At 47.4% G+C, this 19,293-nt stretch overlaps 1 protein-coding gene across 1 annotated transcript in view; it reads left to right on the top strand.

Annotated features, from left to right (window-relative positions):
- LOC142259112 (uncharacterized) overlaps nt 1-14,812 on the top strand; it is a 249,944-nt gene extending 235,132 nt beyond the window's left edge. The window contains exons 11-12 of the mRNA XM_075331624.1: nt 8,139-8,226; nt 11,662-14,812. Of these exons, the coding sequence (XP_075187739.1) occupies nt 8,139-8,226; nt 11,662-12,602 (1,029 nt within the window). The 3' untranslated portion in view covers nt 12,603-14,812. The remainder of the gene's footprint in view (nt 1-8,138; nt 8,227-11,661) is intronic.
- The last annotated feature ends 4,481 nt before the right edge of the window (nt 14,813-19,293 follow it).

Raw genomic sequence — 19,293 nt, 5'->3', positions numbered from 1 at the left:
GCTCTACAAAGAGAGATAGGTGAGTACATGCACTGAAACACCAGGAGACCTGACTCCTAGCTTAGGGAACACGAAGATCAGGCCCCGCCCCCTTGGACAATACACCCCTTTATACCCTGTACCTGATTAGCCTCATTACCTGTTAATGGACGCTGGCCCTTTAAGAAAGGGTCAGTGACCGCGCGCGCGCCCTAATGCGCATGCGCGCAGCCCGGGTGCCAGAAGCCAGGGAAGGAGGCTGAGAAGAGGACGCAGGGGAGCCGGCCAGGGCCTGGGAAGCCGTCGGGCGCCGCGATCGGGGACCAGGGGGCCTGGGAAGGACGGGGACCGGAGGCTGGAGAGCGGGGAGCGTGGCAGGTGAGCCGGGGAGCGGGGCTGAGGACCCGGGGAGGGAAGCCAAGGACCCGGGGAGCGTGACAAGAGTCCATGTAGTAAAAAAGAGTTTTAATATTCCGCCTGTGGGAATGAAGTCTGTTGTGGAGTGTCTGAGATGTCCTGCCCACATACTGTTTATTACACTTGCATGGAGTGTTCGAGAAGTCCTGCCCACATACTGTTTATTACAGTCGCATTCTATCAGGTATACAATAAAATAAGACTGGAATCTGAGACGGCCCTTTATCAGAAAAGCTTCCGAACCAGAGGAAGAGCAAAAGGATTTCCTCTAATTTTGGATGTTGGATTGACTTACAGAATAAACAGTTTTTTTGCAAAGCATCTATATGAGCCTGCTTGCAACACAGAGTTCACTGTACTTGTGTTGCCCCTGCAGCTTCAGGTGCCACAGGGTACTGCACCTCATTCATCTTGGATACGGAGGACGTCATCACCGGTAAACCACCATAACACATCCAACACATAACACGGGACCTCTTTCACTGGGACAGAGCCAGGGTAGGTGCCGGGGGTGGCCATTATGAGGTATGGAACCTCCTGCCCACTAGTTCAGCAACCCAGGAGGCGGGGCACCTTCAGGGGAAGTTCGGAGCCATCTCACACAGATTCAGTTAGTGCCAGGTTGGCACCCAGGAAGGGGGTCAAGAACGCATCAGGAAGAGATGTCAGGAAAAAAAGACAGAATAGAAAGGGGCCCGTGGTCCAGAGCTTGAGACTCGACCCGCGTTTTTAGGAAGAAGGGTAATCCCAGGGTTCACGGGGAGTGCAGCAACCACCCGTGACCCGTTCCACGACTCAGAAGCTGGGATGCAGGGAAGACCACTAGAAAGGACACATAGAAGGAAACACTGGCCTTGACCTCCAAACTATCCTGGATCGGCTGGAGCCCATACCAGCAGAGCACAGCACTCCAAAGGCGGTGTAATCTTAGTGAGTAAAGAAGTTTGACTGCAACCTCTGTGTCATCCCATCACTGCCGACGCTCCCATCATCGCACCCCTGCGCCATAGGCAATTACTACAACCAACATCCTCCCTGGGGCCTGAGCTCTGCCTGTGGAGACCTGTACCATCCAAGCTACGTGATCATCCGCCCCAGAGAAGACCTCCCGCAGCAGCGGCTAATACTTGGCCGCACGCCACAGATGGCATCACAAATGCAAACTCCACACCCCATCCCCACTATTATTGACACCGCTGGGTCACGGATCCAGGCCCGGCCGCTTTGACATCCCAAACCAACACTGGTCCAGTGACGAGTAATCCCCAAGACCCCGTGGGGACTTCATACCCATGGAACTTCTCACCTGCTGGGGGCTACAATATTTCTCAGGGTAGGGGCCCTTTTAAAAGTGATACCTGGATGAGGAGGCATAATATCCTTTAAAATAGGATCATTTAATAACATGTTTCAGTGTTTTTCCAAAACATTTCTAATAAAAACACTGTCATTACTGTGTGTGGTAATGAAATTTGGCATGAAATCATGCAAATTACTGGATTCAAAAGCAGCAGTTCTGGGTTTAAATTACCTTGGCTTATCTCTTACCTTACCTGGTAAGACCCTATTCTGCGCTTCTATCCACAGTATTTGCTACGTACACTGTGATGTTCAGGCAGAGACTGAGTGAGTCGCGTGATGAGCGGTGAATGAACTCAGGTGAGGTCACTGAAGCCACCTGAGGTCAAGTTACCTGCGGTTACAAGTGGTGGACCGTGGGAACCTCCAGCTGTGGCCGCTGCTAAACTAAGTGACGTCACCACTGATCGCTGCTCAGTCTCTGCATGAACCTCATAGCGGATAGTCATGTGGCATGATCGAGCGCTGTAACTTTACATGTAGCAGGGATTGAATCGTCGTGGGACCTCGTGTGGATTATGTTGGACCTGCACGGGTGTTTTGGGGATTAATAAACTGGTAAAAGGGGGTATACACTACATACACATAGTGCACCCACGGCTCTGTTACATACACAGCTCCGCTACGTAGACATCGTAGACACATGGCATTGTCCCGTAAACATCGTACACATGCGGCTCTGCTCCATATACGTCATACACACATTTCAGCAACTTGTGTTCAAGACCGATCAGGTCCAAACGTCTTTATTTTAAAGTCGCTCAACAAATCTTCTCCTCACCTGAACTTATCAATAAAGAATTCAATAAAGCAAAGATTGAAATAAGAGTGTGAAGGGGTCACATACATACGCAACAGGGGTTACACACATACACAACAGGGGTCACATACATACGCAACAGGGGTTACACACATACACAACAGGGGTCACATACATACGCAACAGGGGTTACACACATACACAACAGGGGTCACATACATACACAACAGGGGTCACATACATATGCAACAATAGTTTACTATAAGGCTAGTTTCACACTTGCGCTATTTTGACGCAAACGGAATCCGTCAGTAATGTAGTACAGTTCATTTATTTACAGTGGAAGCGCGTTAATATGCCGTGTGTGTGTGTCATGCAGTACCCGCTTGTGTCCACATGGTGTCGCGCTTCCACTGTAAATAAATGAACTGTACTACATTACTGACGGATTCCGTTTGCCTCAAAATAGCGCAAGTGTGAGTGGGGCCTGACTGTCCACTGACACCGCGCCTCATCAAATGTGTGCACGCCAGTATAGGAGAACACTGAGGAGCTGATCATGTGACCCTGACTCCTCCCCTCCATGTGACATCATCACAGGTCCTGTAAGCACAGAGCAGCCATATATCTAGTGTGCGGCTCTGCAGGTGGAGGTAGGTGCAGGGTATTATATATCTAGTGTGCGGCTCTGCAGGTGGAGGTAGGTGCAGGGTATTATATATTTAGTGTGCGGCTCTGCAGGTGGAGGTAGGTGCAGGGTATTATATATCTAGTGTGCGGCTCTGCAGGAGGAGGTAGGTGCAGGGTATTATATATCTAGTGTGCGGCTCTGCAGGTGGAGGTAGGTGCAGGGTATTATATATCTAGTGTGCGGCTCTGCAGGTGGAGGTAGGTGCAGGGTATTATATATCTAGTGTGCGGCTCTGCAGGTGGAGGTAGGTGCAGGGTATTATATATCTAGTGTGCGGCTCTGCAGGTGGAGGTAGGTGCAGGGTATTATATATCTAGTGTGCGGCTTTGCAGGTGGAGGTAGGTGCAGGGTATTATATATCTAGTGTGCGGCTCTGCAGGTGGAGGTAGGTGCAGGGTATTATATATCTAGTGTGCGGCTCTGCAGGTGGAGGTAGGTGCAGGGTATTATATATCTAGTGTGCGGCTCTGCAGGTGGAGGTAGGTGCAGGGTATTATATATCTAGTGTGCGGCTCTGCAGGTGGAGGTAGGTGCAGGGTATTATATATCTAGTGTGCGGCTCTGCAGGTGGAGGTAGGTGCAGGGTATTATATATCTAGTGTGCGGCTCTGCAGGAGGAGGTAGGTGCAGGGTATTATATATCTAGTGTGCGGCTCTGCAGGTGGAGGTAGGTGCAGGGTATTATATATCTAGTGTGCGGCTCTGCAGGTGGAGGTAGGTGCAGGTTATTATATATCTAGTGTGCGGCTCTGCAGGTGGAGGTAGGTGCAGGGTATTATATATCTAGTGTGCGGCTCTGCAGGTGGAGGTAGGTGCAGGGTATTATATATCTAGTGTGCGGCTCTGCAGGTGGAGGTAGGTGCAGGGTATTATATATCTAGTGTGCGGCTCTGCAGGTGGAGGTAGGTGCAGGGTATTATATATCTAGTGTGCGGCTCTGCAGGTGGAGGTAGGTGCAGGGTATTATATATCTAGTGTGCGGCTCTGCAGGTGGAGGTAGGTGCAGGGTATTATATATCTAGTGTGCGGCTCTGCAGGTGGAGGTAGGTGCAGGGTATTATATATCTAGTGTGCGGCTCTGCAGGAGGAGGTAGGTGCAGGTTATTATATATCTAGTGTGCGGCTCTGCAGGTGGAGGTAGGTGCAGGGTATTATATATCTAGTGTGCGGCTCTGCAGGTGGAGGTAGGTGCAGGGTATTATATATCTAGTGTGCGGCTCTGCAGGTGGAGGTAGGTGCAGGGTATTATATATCTAGTGTGCGGCTCTGCAGGAGGAGGTAGGTGCAGGGTATTATATATCTAGTGTGCGGCTCTGCAGGAGGAGGTAGGTGCAGGGTATTATATATCTAGTGTGCGGCTCTGCAGGTGGAGGTAGGTGCAGGGTATTATATATCTAGTGTGCGGCTCTGCAGGTGGAGGTAGGTGCAGGGTATTATATATCTAGTGTGCGGCTCTGCAGGTGGAGGTAGGTGCAGGGTATTATATATCTAGTGTGCGGCTCTGCAGGTGGAGGTAGGTGCAGGGTATTATATATCTAGTGTGCGGCTCTGCAGGTGGAGGTAGGTGCAGGGTATTATATATCTAGTGTGCGGCTCTGCAGGTGGAGGTAGGTGCAGGGTATTATATATCTAGTGTGCGGCTCTGCAGGTGGAGGTAGGTGCAGGGTATTATATATCTAGTGTGCGGCTCTGCAGGTGGAGGTAGGTGCAGGGTATTATATATCTAGTGTGCGGCTCTGCAGGTGGAGGTAGGTGCAGGGTATTATATATCTAGTGTGCGGCTCTGCAGGAGGAGGTAGGTGCAGGGTATTATATATCTAGTGTGCGGCTCTGCAGGTGGAGGTAGGTGCAGGGTATTATATATCTAGTGTGCGGCTCTGCAGGTGGAGGTAGGTGCAGGGTATTATATATCTAGTGTGCGGCTCTGCAGGTGGAGGTAGGTGCAGGGTATTATATATCTAGTGTGCGGCTCTGCAGGTGGAGGTAGGTGCAGGGTATTATATATCTAGTGTGCGGCTCTGCAGGTGGAGGTAGGTGCAGGGTATTATATATCTAGTGTGCGGCTCTGCAGGTGGAGGTAGGTGCAGGGTATTATATATCTAGTGTGCGGCTCTGCAGGTGGAGGTAGGTGCAGGGTATTATATATCTAGTGTGCGGCTCTGCAGGTGGAGGTAGGTGCAGGGTATTATATATCTAGTGTGCGGCTCTGCAGGTGGAGGTAGGTGCAGGGTATTATATATCTAGTGTGCGGCTCTGCAGGTGGAGGTAGGTGCAGGGTATTATATATCTAGTGTGCGGCTCTGCAGGTGGAGGTAGGTGCAGGGTATTATATATCTAGTGCGCGGCTCTGCAGGTGGAGGTAGGTGCAGGGTATTATATATCTAGTGTGCGGCTCTGCAGGTGGAGGTAGGTGCAGGGTATTATATATCTAGTGTGCGGCTCTGCAGGTGGAGGTAGGTGCAGGGTGTTATATATCTAGTGTGTGGCTCTGCAGGTGGAGGTAGGTGCAGGGTGTTATATATCTAGTGTGCGGCTCTGCAGGTGGAGGTAGGTGCAGGGTGTTATATATCTAGTGCGCGGCTCTGCAGGTGGAGGTAGGTGCAGGGTATTATATATCTAGTGTGCGGCTCTGCAGGTGGAGGTAGGTGCAGGGTATTATATATCTAGTGTGCGGCTCTGCAGGTGGAGGTAGGTGCAGGGTATTATATATCTAGTGTGCGGCTCTGCAGGTGGAGGTAGGTGCAGGGTATTATATATCTAGTGTGCGGCTCTGCAGGTGGAGGTAGGTGCAGGGTATTATATATCTAGTGTGCGGCTCTGCAGGTGGAGGTAGGTGCAGGGTATTATATATCTAGGGTGTGGCTCTGCAGGTGGAGGTAGGTGCAGGGTATTATATATCTAGTGTGCGGCTCTGCAGGTGGAGGTAGGTGCAGGGTATTATATATCTAGTGTGCGGCTCTGCAGGTGGAGGTAGGTGCAGGGTATTATATATCTAGTGTGCGGCTCTGCAGGTGGAGGTAGGTGCAGGGTATTATATATCTAGTGTGCGGCTCTGCAGGTGGAGGTAGGTGCAGGGTATTATATATCTAGTGTGCGGCTCTGCAGGTGGAGGTAGGTGCAGGTTATTATATATCTAGTGTGCGGCTCTGCAGGAGGAGGTAGGTGCAGGGTATTATATATCTAGTGTGCGGCTCTGCAGGTGGAGGTGTGTGGAGATTCCCCATTACTGGGGTAGGTGGCATTAACCCCTTCAACTCTGAGACTTTATTGATGTTTTTCTCTCGCTGATTTCTATAAATAATGAGGTTTTTGTTCTTTTTCCTCTGATAGATACAAACGCCCCAACTATGAGAGGCCGGAAGTGAGGAAACCCATCTGCCCTCTGTCCTCGGCCCCTTTCTGCCCTCAGTCCTCGGCCCCTTTCTGCCCTCAGTCCTCGGCCCCTTTCTGCCCTCAGTCCTCGGCCCCTTTCTGCCCTCAGTCCTCGCCCCTTTCTGCCCTCAGTCCTCGCCCCTTTCTGCCCTCAGTCCCTGGCCCCTTTCTGCCCTCAGTCCCTGGCCCCTTTCTGCCCTCAGTCCCTGGCCCCTTTCTGCCCTCAGTCCCTGGCCCCTTTCTGCCCTCAGTCCCTGGCCCCTTTCTGCCCTCAGTCCCTGGCCCCTTTCTGCCCTCAGTCCCTGGCCCCTTTCTGCCCTCAGTCCCTGGCCCCTTTCTGCCCTCAGTCCCTGGCCCCTTTCTGCCCTCAGTCCCTGGCCCCTTTCTGCCCTCGGCCCCTTTCTGCCCTCGGCCCCTTTCTGCCCTCGGTCCTCGGCCCCTTTCTGCCCTCGGTCCTCGGCCCCTTTCTGCCCTCGGTCCTCGGCCCCTTTCTGCCCTCGGTCCTCGGCCCCTTTCTGCCCTCGGTCCTCGGCCCCTTTCTGCCCTCGGTCCTCGGCCCCTTTCTGCCCTCGGTCCTCGGCCCCTTTCTGCCCTCGGTCCTCGGCCCCTTTCTGCCCTCGGTCCTCGGCCCCTTTCTGCCTTCAGTCCTCGGCCCCTTTCTGCCCTCGGTCCTCGGCCCCTTTCTGCCCTCGGTCCCCGGCCCCTTTCTGCCCTCAGTCCTCGGCCCCTTTCTGCCCTCAGCCCCTTTCTGCCCTCGCTCCTCGGCCCCTTTTTTCTCCCCATTCAGGTCCCTACAATATCGGATCCTCTCAGTGGAGATCTTCTATAGAAGAGAATTCTCCTGATTGCCCCGTGAAGGATGGATATGGACAGGGACAAGATGGCGGAGAGGATATTACACCTCACCCTAGAGATCCTCTTCCGGCTTACTGGAGAGGTGAGAGATTCTGATGACGTCACATTACATCATTCTTATCTATGGGAATAACAGATGGACAGAACTGGAGAGGTGAGGACTCTGGAAATGTCTGGAGTGAGATTTATTACTGTGTCTCTCCATAACCAGGATTACACAGTAGTGAAGAAGACCTCTAGTGAGCGCTGTCAGGCCCCTGTGTCTGAGGGATGGGGAAGACCCCTGAGCCCAATCACGGGGCCTCCACCTCACTCCCCGATACATGAGGACATCAATGACCAGAAGATCCTAGAACTCACCTACAAGATGATTGAGCTGCTGACTGGAGAGGTGACACTGCTGGGAATGCTGGGACATTATACAGTAACGCTATGAAGGGATCGGGGGTGACGGTATCATTGTATGTGTCAGGTTCCTATAAGGTGTCAGGACGTCGCTGTCTATTTCTCCATGGAGGAGTGGGAGTATTTAGAAGGACACAAAGATCTGTACAAGGACGTCATGATGGAGGTTCCCCAGCCCCTCACATCACCAGGTAATAGACAGGACTAAATACACACGGCCTATAATTATCTGTATGTAAGGAATGAATTCAGTCCCTGTATGTGTCTCCTCCAGTTCTATCCAGTAAGAGGACAACACCAGAGAGATGTCCCCGTCCTCTTCTCCCACAGGACTGTAACCAAGAAGACCCCGATGTTCCTCAGGATGTGTTTCCTCCAGCTCTATCCAGTAAGAGATATCTACTCATGTACTTTCTGCACTCATTTTGTGTTTACATTTTAAGGTTTTCTGCTCTGTGGTTTTTTTTTTCAGCTGTATTGTCTTTGCTTCTGCTTCTTCTGCTGTTTGTTTCTAGTCCCTTCTCTATGTTGTTGTGAAGGCAACTTAAAGACCTGCAGAGGGTTCATGAATACTCTGTTTCCCTAAAAATATGCCCTCGTTACAGTCAGGGCCAGCGTTGGGAGGAGTCAAACTGTGCAATTTCTTAGGAACCCCAGTCTCTTAAGGCCACTTTACACACACAGATAAATCTTTGGCAGATCTGTAGTTGCAGTGAAATCATGGACATATTGTTCCATTTGTACACAGCCGCAAATCTGGCACTGATTGTCCACAATTTCACTGCAACCACAGATCTGCCGCAGATTTATCTGTGTGTGTAAAGTGGCCTTTACGGTCACCATCAGTTGTATTCAGAAGTTGATTGTTTAAGGACCTCTGATGAAGTCATGTGACATGATGTAACCAAAGGTCTCTTAATTGCAGGAGTCTAAAATAATTGAACAGAGGACAGGCTGGCATGCTGGACTGGCATTAGGGAAAAGGGAGAGCAAACTGGGCAATTTCACAGGGCCCCCATTTTCCCAGCGGCCCCAGTGTTTATATGCCGATTAGGACTGCTTAAGAACCTTTTTGACATCACGTCATGTGACCAAAGGTCTCTTATTTCCAGGAGTCTAAAGTTGAAGAGGAGACAGGCTGGTGTGTGTGTGTGTGTGTGTGTGTGTGTGTGTGTATAGCTAGATAATAGAAAAAAAGACTACAGCCGCACACTGAAATACCACATTTTTAAACTACCTAAAATAGCTAATAAAATTATTGCTTTAGAGAATGTGAACTACTGGCAAACTACCCTGGAAGGATTGGAGACACCTACAGAAGGAGATTTGACACCTAGACCCTGATTCTTCAAAGCAATAATGCCAGAATTCTGACAGAAATCACTTATCAATCAATTTTTTGTGCAACACAGAGTTGTGAAAAAAGATTGTGCGACTAAATCATCATGGCGCGCTGTGCTGACATCACTCGCATGTCCTTCAGCTCCCAGCAGTACAAGCAGACATGGCCTCGCCATGGCCTTCGCCACTGCGAATAATCTGACTATCAAGCACGTGACTGTGATCGGAGGAGGTCTGATAGGTGCTGGGATAGCGCAGGTAGCTGCAGCAACCAGACACGCTGTTGTTTTAGTGGACCAGACTGATGACATCTTGAAAAAGTCTGCAAAAAGTATTGACGACAGCTTGAAAAGGGTCACTAAGAAGATGTTTGTGGACAAGTCTGAGGCTGCTGCACAGTTCATCAGCAAAACCCTCTCAAACTTCAGCACAAGCACAGACCCAGCGGCCGTGGTGCACAGCAATGATCTGGTGCTGGAAGCCATAATAGAAAACTTGGAAGTGAAAAACGCACTAATGAAGACACTGGACAAATGTGCACCAGAACACACCATATTTGCCAGCAACACATTCTTATTGACATAGCCAACTCCACAACTAGGCAGGATCAGTTTGTAGGGCTGTATTTCTTTAATACAGTACCAATGATGAAGCTGGTGGAGGTCATTAAGACACCAATGACTAGCCAAACGACTTCTAACTCTCTTATGGACTTCAGTTAAACACTAGGAAAGATGCCTGTGTCATGTAAAGACACCCCAGGGTTCATTGTTAACCGTCTTCTGGTACCATACCTAATGGAATTTGTGCATCTTCATGAACGAGGTCATGCATCTAAGGAAGACATGGCTGTTGCAATGAAATTGGAAGTCCGTTACCAAATGGGTCCTTTTGAGCTTTTGGATTATGTTGGTCTTGACACTAGTAAATACACCATTGATGTTTGGTACCAGATGGAACCTGAAAACCCATTTTTTGCCCCCCCGTGAATTACTCAATAAGCTTCGAAAGAAGACTTGAGAAGGATTTTATAAGGACAGATGGTTGGCCTGGCTGCTCTGCAGAGCTATATTTTTATAGTCTCTTGTTTGTATTGATTACAATGACCGTTGTTGTTTTTACATTGCATGGTTTTCTCAGCACTTATTAACACCGAGTGCCTTACAGTCATGATTCTCTATTTCATCAACATCCTTTTGTACCGCTGATTCCAAACATTGATACATCATAGCCATTCTACAGTCAATAAAAAATAAATGTAAATAAAAATAAATTGTGTGACTTTTGGAGGTTTCACGCCAATTTTAACCAGCTACGCAAAAATGGACAGTGCTTGGCCAGAAGAAGGGTGTGATGCCACCGCTTCTCTAATTCATAACAAACTGTGGCGTTCCCTATGCCAGAAATCTCACGCCAGTCCCTGACATCAATTTTCATTGTACATCGCCGGTCTTGATGAATTGGAGCCCTAATGTATACCTGCACAGATAGCAAGACCATGCTACCTGCTTGGTTCCAAAGCCTAAGGATTGGCCATCAATCTTACAGTCCCGAACAAGCCCATTAAATATTTGGCTTCTGTCTCTATTATATTTTCATCTTCGAAAAAAAACCTTTTTGAAATTGACTATGTTGTGGATCAATGTCACAACGAGATGCTTGCAGGGCATGCCAACTGTCATGGCAGCATCAGGATCTGTGGAAATTACACATTCTGGCACTCTTGCTTGCTAACTTCTCTGTTATCTGTGATCAGCGCAGGGAGACGCAGGCATCGAACCACATACTTAGTAAGACTAGCAAGAGTTATTCTCTGCTGGGCTCCTTGTTAGTGTCTTTGTTTACATGCTGTAGGGGAGCCAGTATCATTCGCTTCCCTTCTGTATATGCTGGCTGGATAATTCCATTAATGCCAGCTATAGTTTACCTATACAGGTCTGGTGAGGTGTTGTGATACAAACTAGTGGTTGTTGTGCATTATTGCTGTGAGCAGTTGTGGTGTTAACCATTGTTGTCTTTTTGTTTCTGCCTTCCTTCTCTTGCTTTTCTCCTTAGTATCTCACTGTTTATTTCTGGGAGTTTGCAGTGTGTCTGAATTTTGGTTTTCCCATCTGTCTTAATCTGTATTTCCATCATACTCCTGCCCCTTTCTTCCACGTTCAGGGTAATCCAGAGGTTAGGGATAGCCTAAAGTCTCCTAGCATGACGGAAAGTATAGTAGCCCCCTGTCCCTCATTACTCATTATCCTACAGTCACATTGCGACAATCAATCAGATTATTTACTGTAGCACATTCCAGAGAACTGGTGCTAGGAATGGGAGATCAGAATTAACGAAGATGTAACTCTTAGATCTCGAAATTGGAAAACAGATTCAGAATAATTTGTTTCCTAATTTAATTTCTGATGTTATGGTTTAAAATATAAATCTACTTTCAAAATTATATAATTAAAAAATAATAATATTGTGTTTTTATTTGTAGCCGATGACTGTATCAGGAGTTCAGATGGACCTCTAATATCTTCAGAATTTAAAACAGATGATGAAAGTATTACACATTATACATATGAGGAGCATGCTGTTGTCCCAGATATACCTTCAGTCCTTTCATGGAAAACTCTATCATCAGATCTTTTCAAACAAGTCCAAAATTCCCATTTATCACAGAATTGTAAGCAAAATAAAAGTTACAGAAGGGATGTGGAACATGAAACGGCTCCTACAAGGGAGAAACCATTTTCATGTTCAGAGTGTGGGAAATGTTTTATTCGGAAAGCAGACTTTGTTAGACATCAGAAAATTCACACAGGGGAGAAGCCATTTTCATGTTCAGAGTGTGGGGAATGTTTTATTCGGAAATCACACCTTGTTAGACATCAGAAAATTCACACAGGGGAGAAGCCATTTTCGTGTTCAGAATGTGGGAAAGGTTTTATTCAGAAAATAAACCTTGTTACACATCAGAAAATTCACACAGGGGAGAAGCCATTTTCATGTTCAGAGTGTGGGAAAGGTTTTATTTGGAAATCTGATCTTGTTTGGCATCAAAGAACTCACACAGGGGAGAAGCCATTTTCATGTTCAGAGTGTGGGAAATGTTTTATTCACAAATCACACCTTGTTAGACATCAGAAAAGTCACACAGGGGAGAAGCCGTTTTCATGTTCCGAATGTGGGAAATGTTTTTTTCAGAAATCACACCTTGTTAGACATCAGAAAACTCACACAGGGGAGAAGCCGTTTTCATGTTCAGAGTGTGGGAAATGTTTTATTCGGAAATCACACCTTGTTAGACATCAGACAAATCACATTGGGGAGAAGCCGTTTTCATGCCCAGAATGTGGTAAATGTTTTACTAGGAAATCAGATCTTGTTAAACATGTGAAGAAGCCGCACAGGGAAGGAACCTTTTTCATGTTGTGAATAATTGAATTGTTCAACTGGCAAATCAAGTCTTGCCGACATCAGAAAACCAACAGATCAGAGCAGCCATTCTTGCTTGCAGAATTTGCCAAATGTTTTTTTATCATTAATCAGGTCTTGTTGTCAGATGAGTCGCATGGGAGAAGCCATCATGATGTACTAGAATTCAACTGGTTTTATTTAAAAATCAGCTACAATTGCTCAAGTAAGAATTGGTGAGGGAAAGAACCATTTTCTCTCTTTTTAAACTTATCGTATTTTTCAGACCATAAGAATGTGGTCATGACGCACTGTTATGGGGGGATTTGCTGCTGACACTTTGAGGGTAATATCCCCCAGTTTCTATGTGTTTGATGACTTTCCCTTTAAATAGTGCTTATAACAAATCTGTGGCTGCCTTTATTATTTCCTAAAACAGTGAAGAGCCGCAGATTAGTGTTTTTTTTTTTAATATAATCCAGTACTAAAACTTTTGGAACTGTCCCTAATGTCTCCAAAAGGAACTTCCAGGTTGTTAGATCCCACAACCATCAGTGATCAATCACAGTGGAAGAGTGAACTCCACGACCCCAGCTCTGCAGCATCCTTCTTAAGCAGTTCAGTAAAACCTTAAAGAAGTTGTCCAGTTACCAAAACTGATTTTTTTTTTTTTCTGATAAATCTTGCTAATATGTGCCCCTCAACACATCTATTATGTTTTTTCAGCAAAATTACCTTTTATTGTGCACTAGCAGCACACAGTCATTGCTGGCTCCAGCTCTGATGGGGTAATCTCTCCTCTGACTTCCTGTGTTCAGTTCCTACAAGTCCTAGAATTCTTTGTGGCTCTAGAACGGTGTCTAGCTTATCTAACACACCCATTGTGTCTAATACACCCACTCTGCTCTCCACCCAAACCCTCCTCCCTGCCTCTTTCCAGTGGATGTGCACTGAGAGAAATCACAGAGACAGCAGCAGCTCTGCACAGCCAGGGGAAGAAAGTGTGTGTGCGCGTATATACAGTGTGTGTGTATGTGTCCGCTTTACCTTGGCTGGTGATCCAATTTTGGGGGACCCCGTGTTTTTTGTTTTAAATTATTTATTTAATTTAAAATAACAGCGTGGGGTGCCCTCTGTTCTGGATTAACAGCCAAGGTGAAGCTGCCAGCTGTGGTTTGCAGGCTGCAGCCGTTTGCTTTACCCTAGCTGGCTACAAAAGATAGGGGGACCGCATGTCATTTTTTTTTATTATTTATTTATTTTTTGGCTAAATACAAGGCTAAGCACCCCTTAGTGCCACATGAAAGTCACAAAAGGGTGCCAGCTTAGAATATGCAGGGGGTAAGACATTATATATGTATTTTCTATCTATCTATCCATTCATTCATTCATCCCTCTATCCCTCTGTCTCTATATCTATCTATTCATCTCTATATCTACTCATCTATTTATCTTTCTTGCTGCTTCCGTTTTTTGCGGTCCGCAAAAAAAACTGAAGGCACGCAGATGTCACACGGATGCCACTAGGATGCATCCGTGAAAAAAAGGACTGTTTTTTTGTGGCCCGCAAAAACGGAACGGTCATGTGAATGTAGCCTTAACAGCAGTCGCTGCCTGCTGCCGGTCACATGTGACCGTGTGCGGGCTGTGTGTGCGGGCTGTGTTTACAGGAGTTCAGCTGAGTTCAGATCAGCTGACTCAAGTGTCGGCCGATCAGGCTGGGGCCACACGGGGATTACTGCGATCCCCTTGCATTACACTCGGCTCACGCTCAGTACAGCAGAGCTGAGTGTCATGCGTGTGTCCCTGTGACTGAGGTCCGACTGTGCGAGCAGACCTCAGCTGCGGGGGGGCGGTCCAGCACTCGAGGGGTGGGCCAGCACTGAGGAGGGGTGGGAGGGATTTCTCTCACTCTCTCCTCCGTAATCCACCGATGTACCGCAAGTGCAGTGCGATTTTTCTCTCACCACATACACTTGAATGGGTAAAAGAGAGAGTCTTGCATTACAGTTGTAGCATGCTGCAATTGTTTTCTCGGTCCAATTAGGGCGGAGAAAATAATCGCTCATGTGTGCTGACACACAGGCTAATATTGGTCCGAGTGGAATGCGATGTTTTATCGCACTCCACTCGCACTGTTTTTCTCGCCATGTGGCTTAGACCTTACTTGTTCTATGTCCCCCTGCATCCATCGCAGCGTGTGCAGGCTGGAGTTCAGCTGAGTTCAGATCAGCTGACTCCAGTGCTGGAGTGAACTCCGTTGACCTCACAGCCCGTACACGCTGCAATGGATGCAGGGGGACACAGAACAAGTAATCGGCCGACACTGCAGTCATCTGATTACTTGGGATGAATTGAGCAGTAAAATGCTCTGGTGCTTGATGGGCGAAGCCCATGTCGATTTTTTTTTTTTTAAAAATTCATTAAAAATAAAAAAAAAAATCACATTGTTTGTGGGCTCCCGCTGCATTTTCTATTGTTAAGGGTAACCCAAGCAGCTACTGGCTGCTAACCACCGCTGCTTGGTGTTACTTTCACTGGCAATAGAAATCCAGGGAAGCATTTTTTTTTTTATAAAGGTTTTTGCCTGAAAACTTTTTTAAAAAAATGACGTGGGCTTCGCCATATTTTTGTATGCTAGCCAGGTACAGCAGGCAGCTACGGGCTGCCCCCAACCCCCAGCTGCCTATTTGTACCCGGCTGGAAACCAAAAATATAGAGAAGCCCTTTTTTTTTTTTTTATTTCATGAATTTCATGAAATAATTAAAAAAAAAAAAATGACATGGGCTTCGCCGAATTTTTGAGTCCAGCCAGGTACAACTAGGCAGCTGGGGATTGGAATCCGCAGTGAAGGGTACCCAAACTTTCTGGGCCCCCCGCTGCGAATTGCAGTCCACAGCCGCCCCAGAAAATGGCGCTTTTATAGAAGCGCCATCTTCTGGCGCTGTATCCAACTCTTCCAGTGGCCCTGGTGGCAGGTGGCACGCTGGGTAATAAGGGGTTAATACCAGCTATGTTTTACCAGCTGGTATAAAGCCCGAGATTCTTAATGTCAGGCCAAGTTTGACCTGGCCATTAAGAATCTCCAATAAAGGGTTTAAAAAAAAAAAAAAAAAAAAAGACCACATAGAGAAAAATACTTTATTCGAAATAAATACACAGACACAGTAGGGACTCCATGTTTATTACTCCCTCTCACCCCTGCACGATGGAGAGATTTCTGTACTGACCATGCCAGGAGAGAGCGAGGGAAAAGAGAGAGAGAGCGAGGGGGGGAGGAAAAGAGAGCGAGGGGGGGAGGTAAAGAGAGCGAGTGGGGGAGGTAAAGAGAGCGAGGGGGGGGAGGAAAAGAGAGCACGGGGGGGAGGAAAAGAGAGCGCGGGGGGGGAGGAAAAGAGAGCGCGGGGGGGGAGGAAAAGAGAGCGCGGGGGGGAGGAAAAGAGAGCGCGGGGGGGAGGAAAAGAGAGCGAGGGGGGCGGAAAAGAGAGCGAGGGGGGGGCGGAAAAGAGAGCGAGGGGGGAGGAAAAGAGAGCGCGGGGGGGAGGAAAAGAGAGCGCGGGGGGGAGGAAAAGAGAGCGCGGGGGGGAGGAAAAGAGAGAGGGGGGGGAGGAAAAGAGAGCGCGGGGGGAGGAAAAGAGAGCGAGTGGGGGAGGAAAAGATAGTGAGGGGGGAAGGAAAGAGAGTGCGGGGGGGGAGGAAAAGAGAGCACGGTGGGGAGGAAAAGAGAGCGAGGGGGGGAAGAGAGCGAGGGGGGAAAGAGAGCGAGGGAAAAGAGAGGGGAGAGGAGAGAGGGATAAGAGGGGGCAGAGAAGAGAGGGGAGGGGGAGAAGAGTGGGGGGAGAGAAGGGAGTGGTGAAAGAACGGGGGGGGGGGTCAGAGGTGCTCTGTCACCAACTGTCTCCACTCTGTGACTTGTGGTGCAGGTGACAGAGTGCAGACAGTTGGTCCCATGCAGCAGGACAGATGGCAGAGCACAGCGGTGACATGCCTGTCAGTGTTTTGCTGCTGGGAGGAGCAGATGATCACACTGCCCGACACCGGCCGCTCTCCTGACATCGCAGCAGAGTGGGCGGGTGGAGAGTGTGATCACATACTTACGTGCAGGGGGGGATTCAGCTGAAGACACCCCCCCCCTGTACTGCACACTGGCGCCCCGTGCCTCACCATCTGCAGGACGCTTTGCCGGCTCCACAGTGACGTCCTCCGGCTCCTCCCCTCGATACTGGGCTGTGATGTGCGGTAGTTACCGCCCACAGCCCTGTCACTCAATCTGAGTGGTGCCAGCCTCCTCTGACGTACCCATCTTGTTTGAGAGCCCGGAAATGCCGGGACGTCAGAGGATGCTGGCGGCCACAGCTCCAGGGGGTCATGTGACAGGCACTGAGCGTGCAGGATAGCGCCGCTCAGTGCCAGAACTGGAAACAGAAGACAATGGAGAAAACTCCTAGAAAGGTAAGTAGAACAAAAAAAATAAATGGGTGAACCACCCCTTTAAACAGTATGTGACAACGCTGGATTAGTTGAGAGAGCAATTACTTGTGCTTAGAGCAGCTGCAGAGATTTGTGGGATCCCACGCTGCACACTAAGATCCCACAAAATGGAAATTCGAGCTCCACTTTGCTAGTAAGTTGGGTATTTCAAGAGCATTTAGGAACATTTGTGAAATGTTTTGATACTGGATTATATTTAGATAATTCAGTAATCTCAGGTTGCCCACTGCTTTATTTACTAAAAAGTGCAGCCCCAGATTGGAGATAGGAACTCTTAAGTATATCACACTGTATATAATTGCATTTCAAAACTTGTTTTGTTAATAAATGCTTGTACAATATACAATATATTATTCTTGCCTGTCTTTCTCTATTGTTTAGATGTGATGATTTTGCCTCAGAACCTCTGGGGTTGAGGCAGATCTGTAGACATTTAGCACAAAAATAGTGAGGGGATGTCACAGAGGTGTCACGGCCGGCTGACAATCCAGTGGCAGAAGTTTTGAAAAATCCCAGAGATTTGCAGAATGTGTTGTTAACTGACAGTTCTTTGTTTCTGCAGCAGCGGACTCTATGACTCTGGAAAACTGTCAGTTTTTCCTCTCAGTTGCCAGCCTCTGACTTCCTTTATAAACCTCACCCTGGGGTGCCTTGGGTGAGGTTTATAGTTGATTTTGGCTGCTGTTTGCAGCGGTTGTCTCCTCTTGTTGTTCCAGAGACGTTTGTGGTAGCTGCTCCTAAGATAAGTGTTTGAATTTTGCTATGTACCTGGGCTCAGGTGGTAGCATTTATGTCTCCCCTGTATTGTTTCCTTTTGTCTCCCTTAGCATTAGTGGTGTTGACTAAGAACTCATACCTGCCATTCTTACTTAGTCCCAGATCAGGGTTTGCCTAGGGTTAGGTATTGCTGCTCGGCGACAAGTGCAGAACCTATATAGGGTTGGTGAGGGTGAGCTGTATTGTCAGGGGTCACCACTTCCCTCTTTCCCTAGTGATAGGGCATTCTTTTTGCCTTCCCTTTGTATTGTACTATACGGATGGTATAGCTTCTATCCTCAGCCGTGATAGGGGAGAAGTGAATCGCATTCTGCGTCCTGGATATGTGGAAGTTGTTAAGACATTCTGGTCCCAATTTATCGAAGCTTTTATGCCAAAAAAATGTCACAAAAGCTTTGAAAAGTCACAAAAATTTGGATCAATTCATAATTGTGCCAAATTTTGGGGGCTCTTGCCATTTTCACTCTAATATTGGCAGGGTTTGGGTGGGACGGGGGCGTGACACCACAACTCCTTTAATTCATGACGAGCTGTGGTGTTCCATATGCCAGAAATCTCACTCCATTAATACTAATATTTCTGGCATGCACAGGAAAAAGATGTCAATATGGTTTCTAAGAATATTTTATTTTCATATTCTGCATAAGGAGTCAACCAAAATGCCATCGTTTCGGCTCACATTTGAGCCTTTTTCAAGGCATGTATATCTAATAACAAAAATAAATATAAAGGCAATGTCAGTCAAAGGAAAAAATAAAATTATATAAAAACAAAACAAAATTATGTACAGATATGTGCACAGGTTACATAGTGCAATTTAACCATGAACATATTGAATATAATAATTGACGATATGTCATACAGGAATCCATAAGGAAGAAGAATTAAATTATGACATAGAATATATTTTACATCATATGGATGACTAGCAGACAGTCTTAATGGCAAATGGAAATTGAGGAACGAGATATATAAGCACGAATTAGTAATATTATAGGTGTTGTTTAGATGAGCAAGATGAGCAGGTTTAATAACCAAAAACTTCTTCTTATTTGAGGATGACTTCTACCTTCAGAAGAAAGGGACCGCTATGGATAGTAACGTTGCACCACCTTATGCAAATATCTTTATGGCCCATTTTGAAAACCTATACATCTATCCTTACCCCCTCTTCATGTCACATGCCAAAACCTGGAAGCGCTTCATTGATGACATGTTCTGTATTTGGGATGGCTGCCTAGATGACCTTACACAATTCTTTGCTCATCTAAACAACACCCCAGCACGGATTACATTTACCTTACATCATCATTCCAGACGTATTAATTTCCTGGATACGATGGTCATTATAGATGAGGTTCATCACCTTATCACCGACCTTTACACCAAATCCACAGACAAGAATAGTCTCTTACACTTTAAAAGCAGCCATCCCATGCATGT

Source organism: Anomaloglossus baeobatrachus, assembly GCF_048569485.1.
Source record: "Anomaloglossus baeobatrachus isolate aAnoBae1 chromosome 5 unlocalized genomic scaffold, aAnoBae1.hap1 SUPER_5_unloc_27, whole genome shotgun sequence".
Taxonomy (NCBI): Eukaryota; Metazoa; Chordata; class Amphibia; order Anura; family Aromobatidae; genus Anomaloglossus; species Anomaloglossus baeobatrachus.
This window is presented reverse-complemented; position numbering and strand designations above follow the sequence as displayed.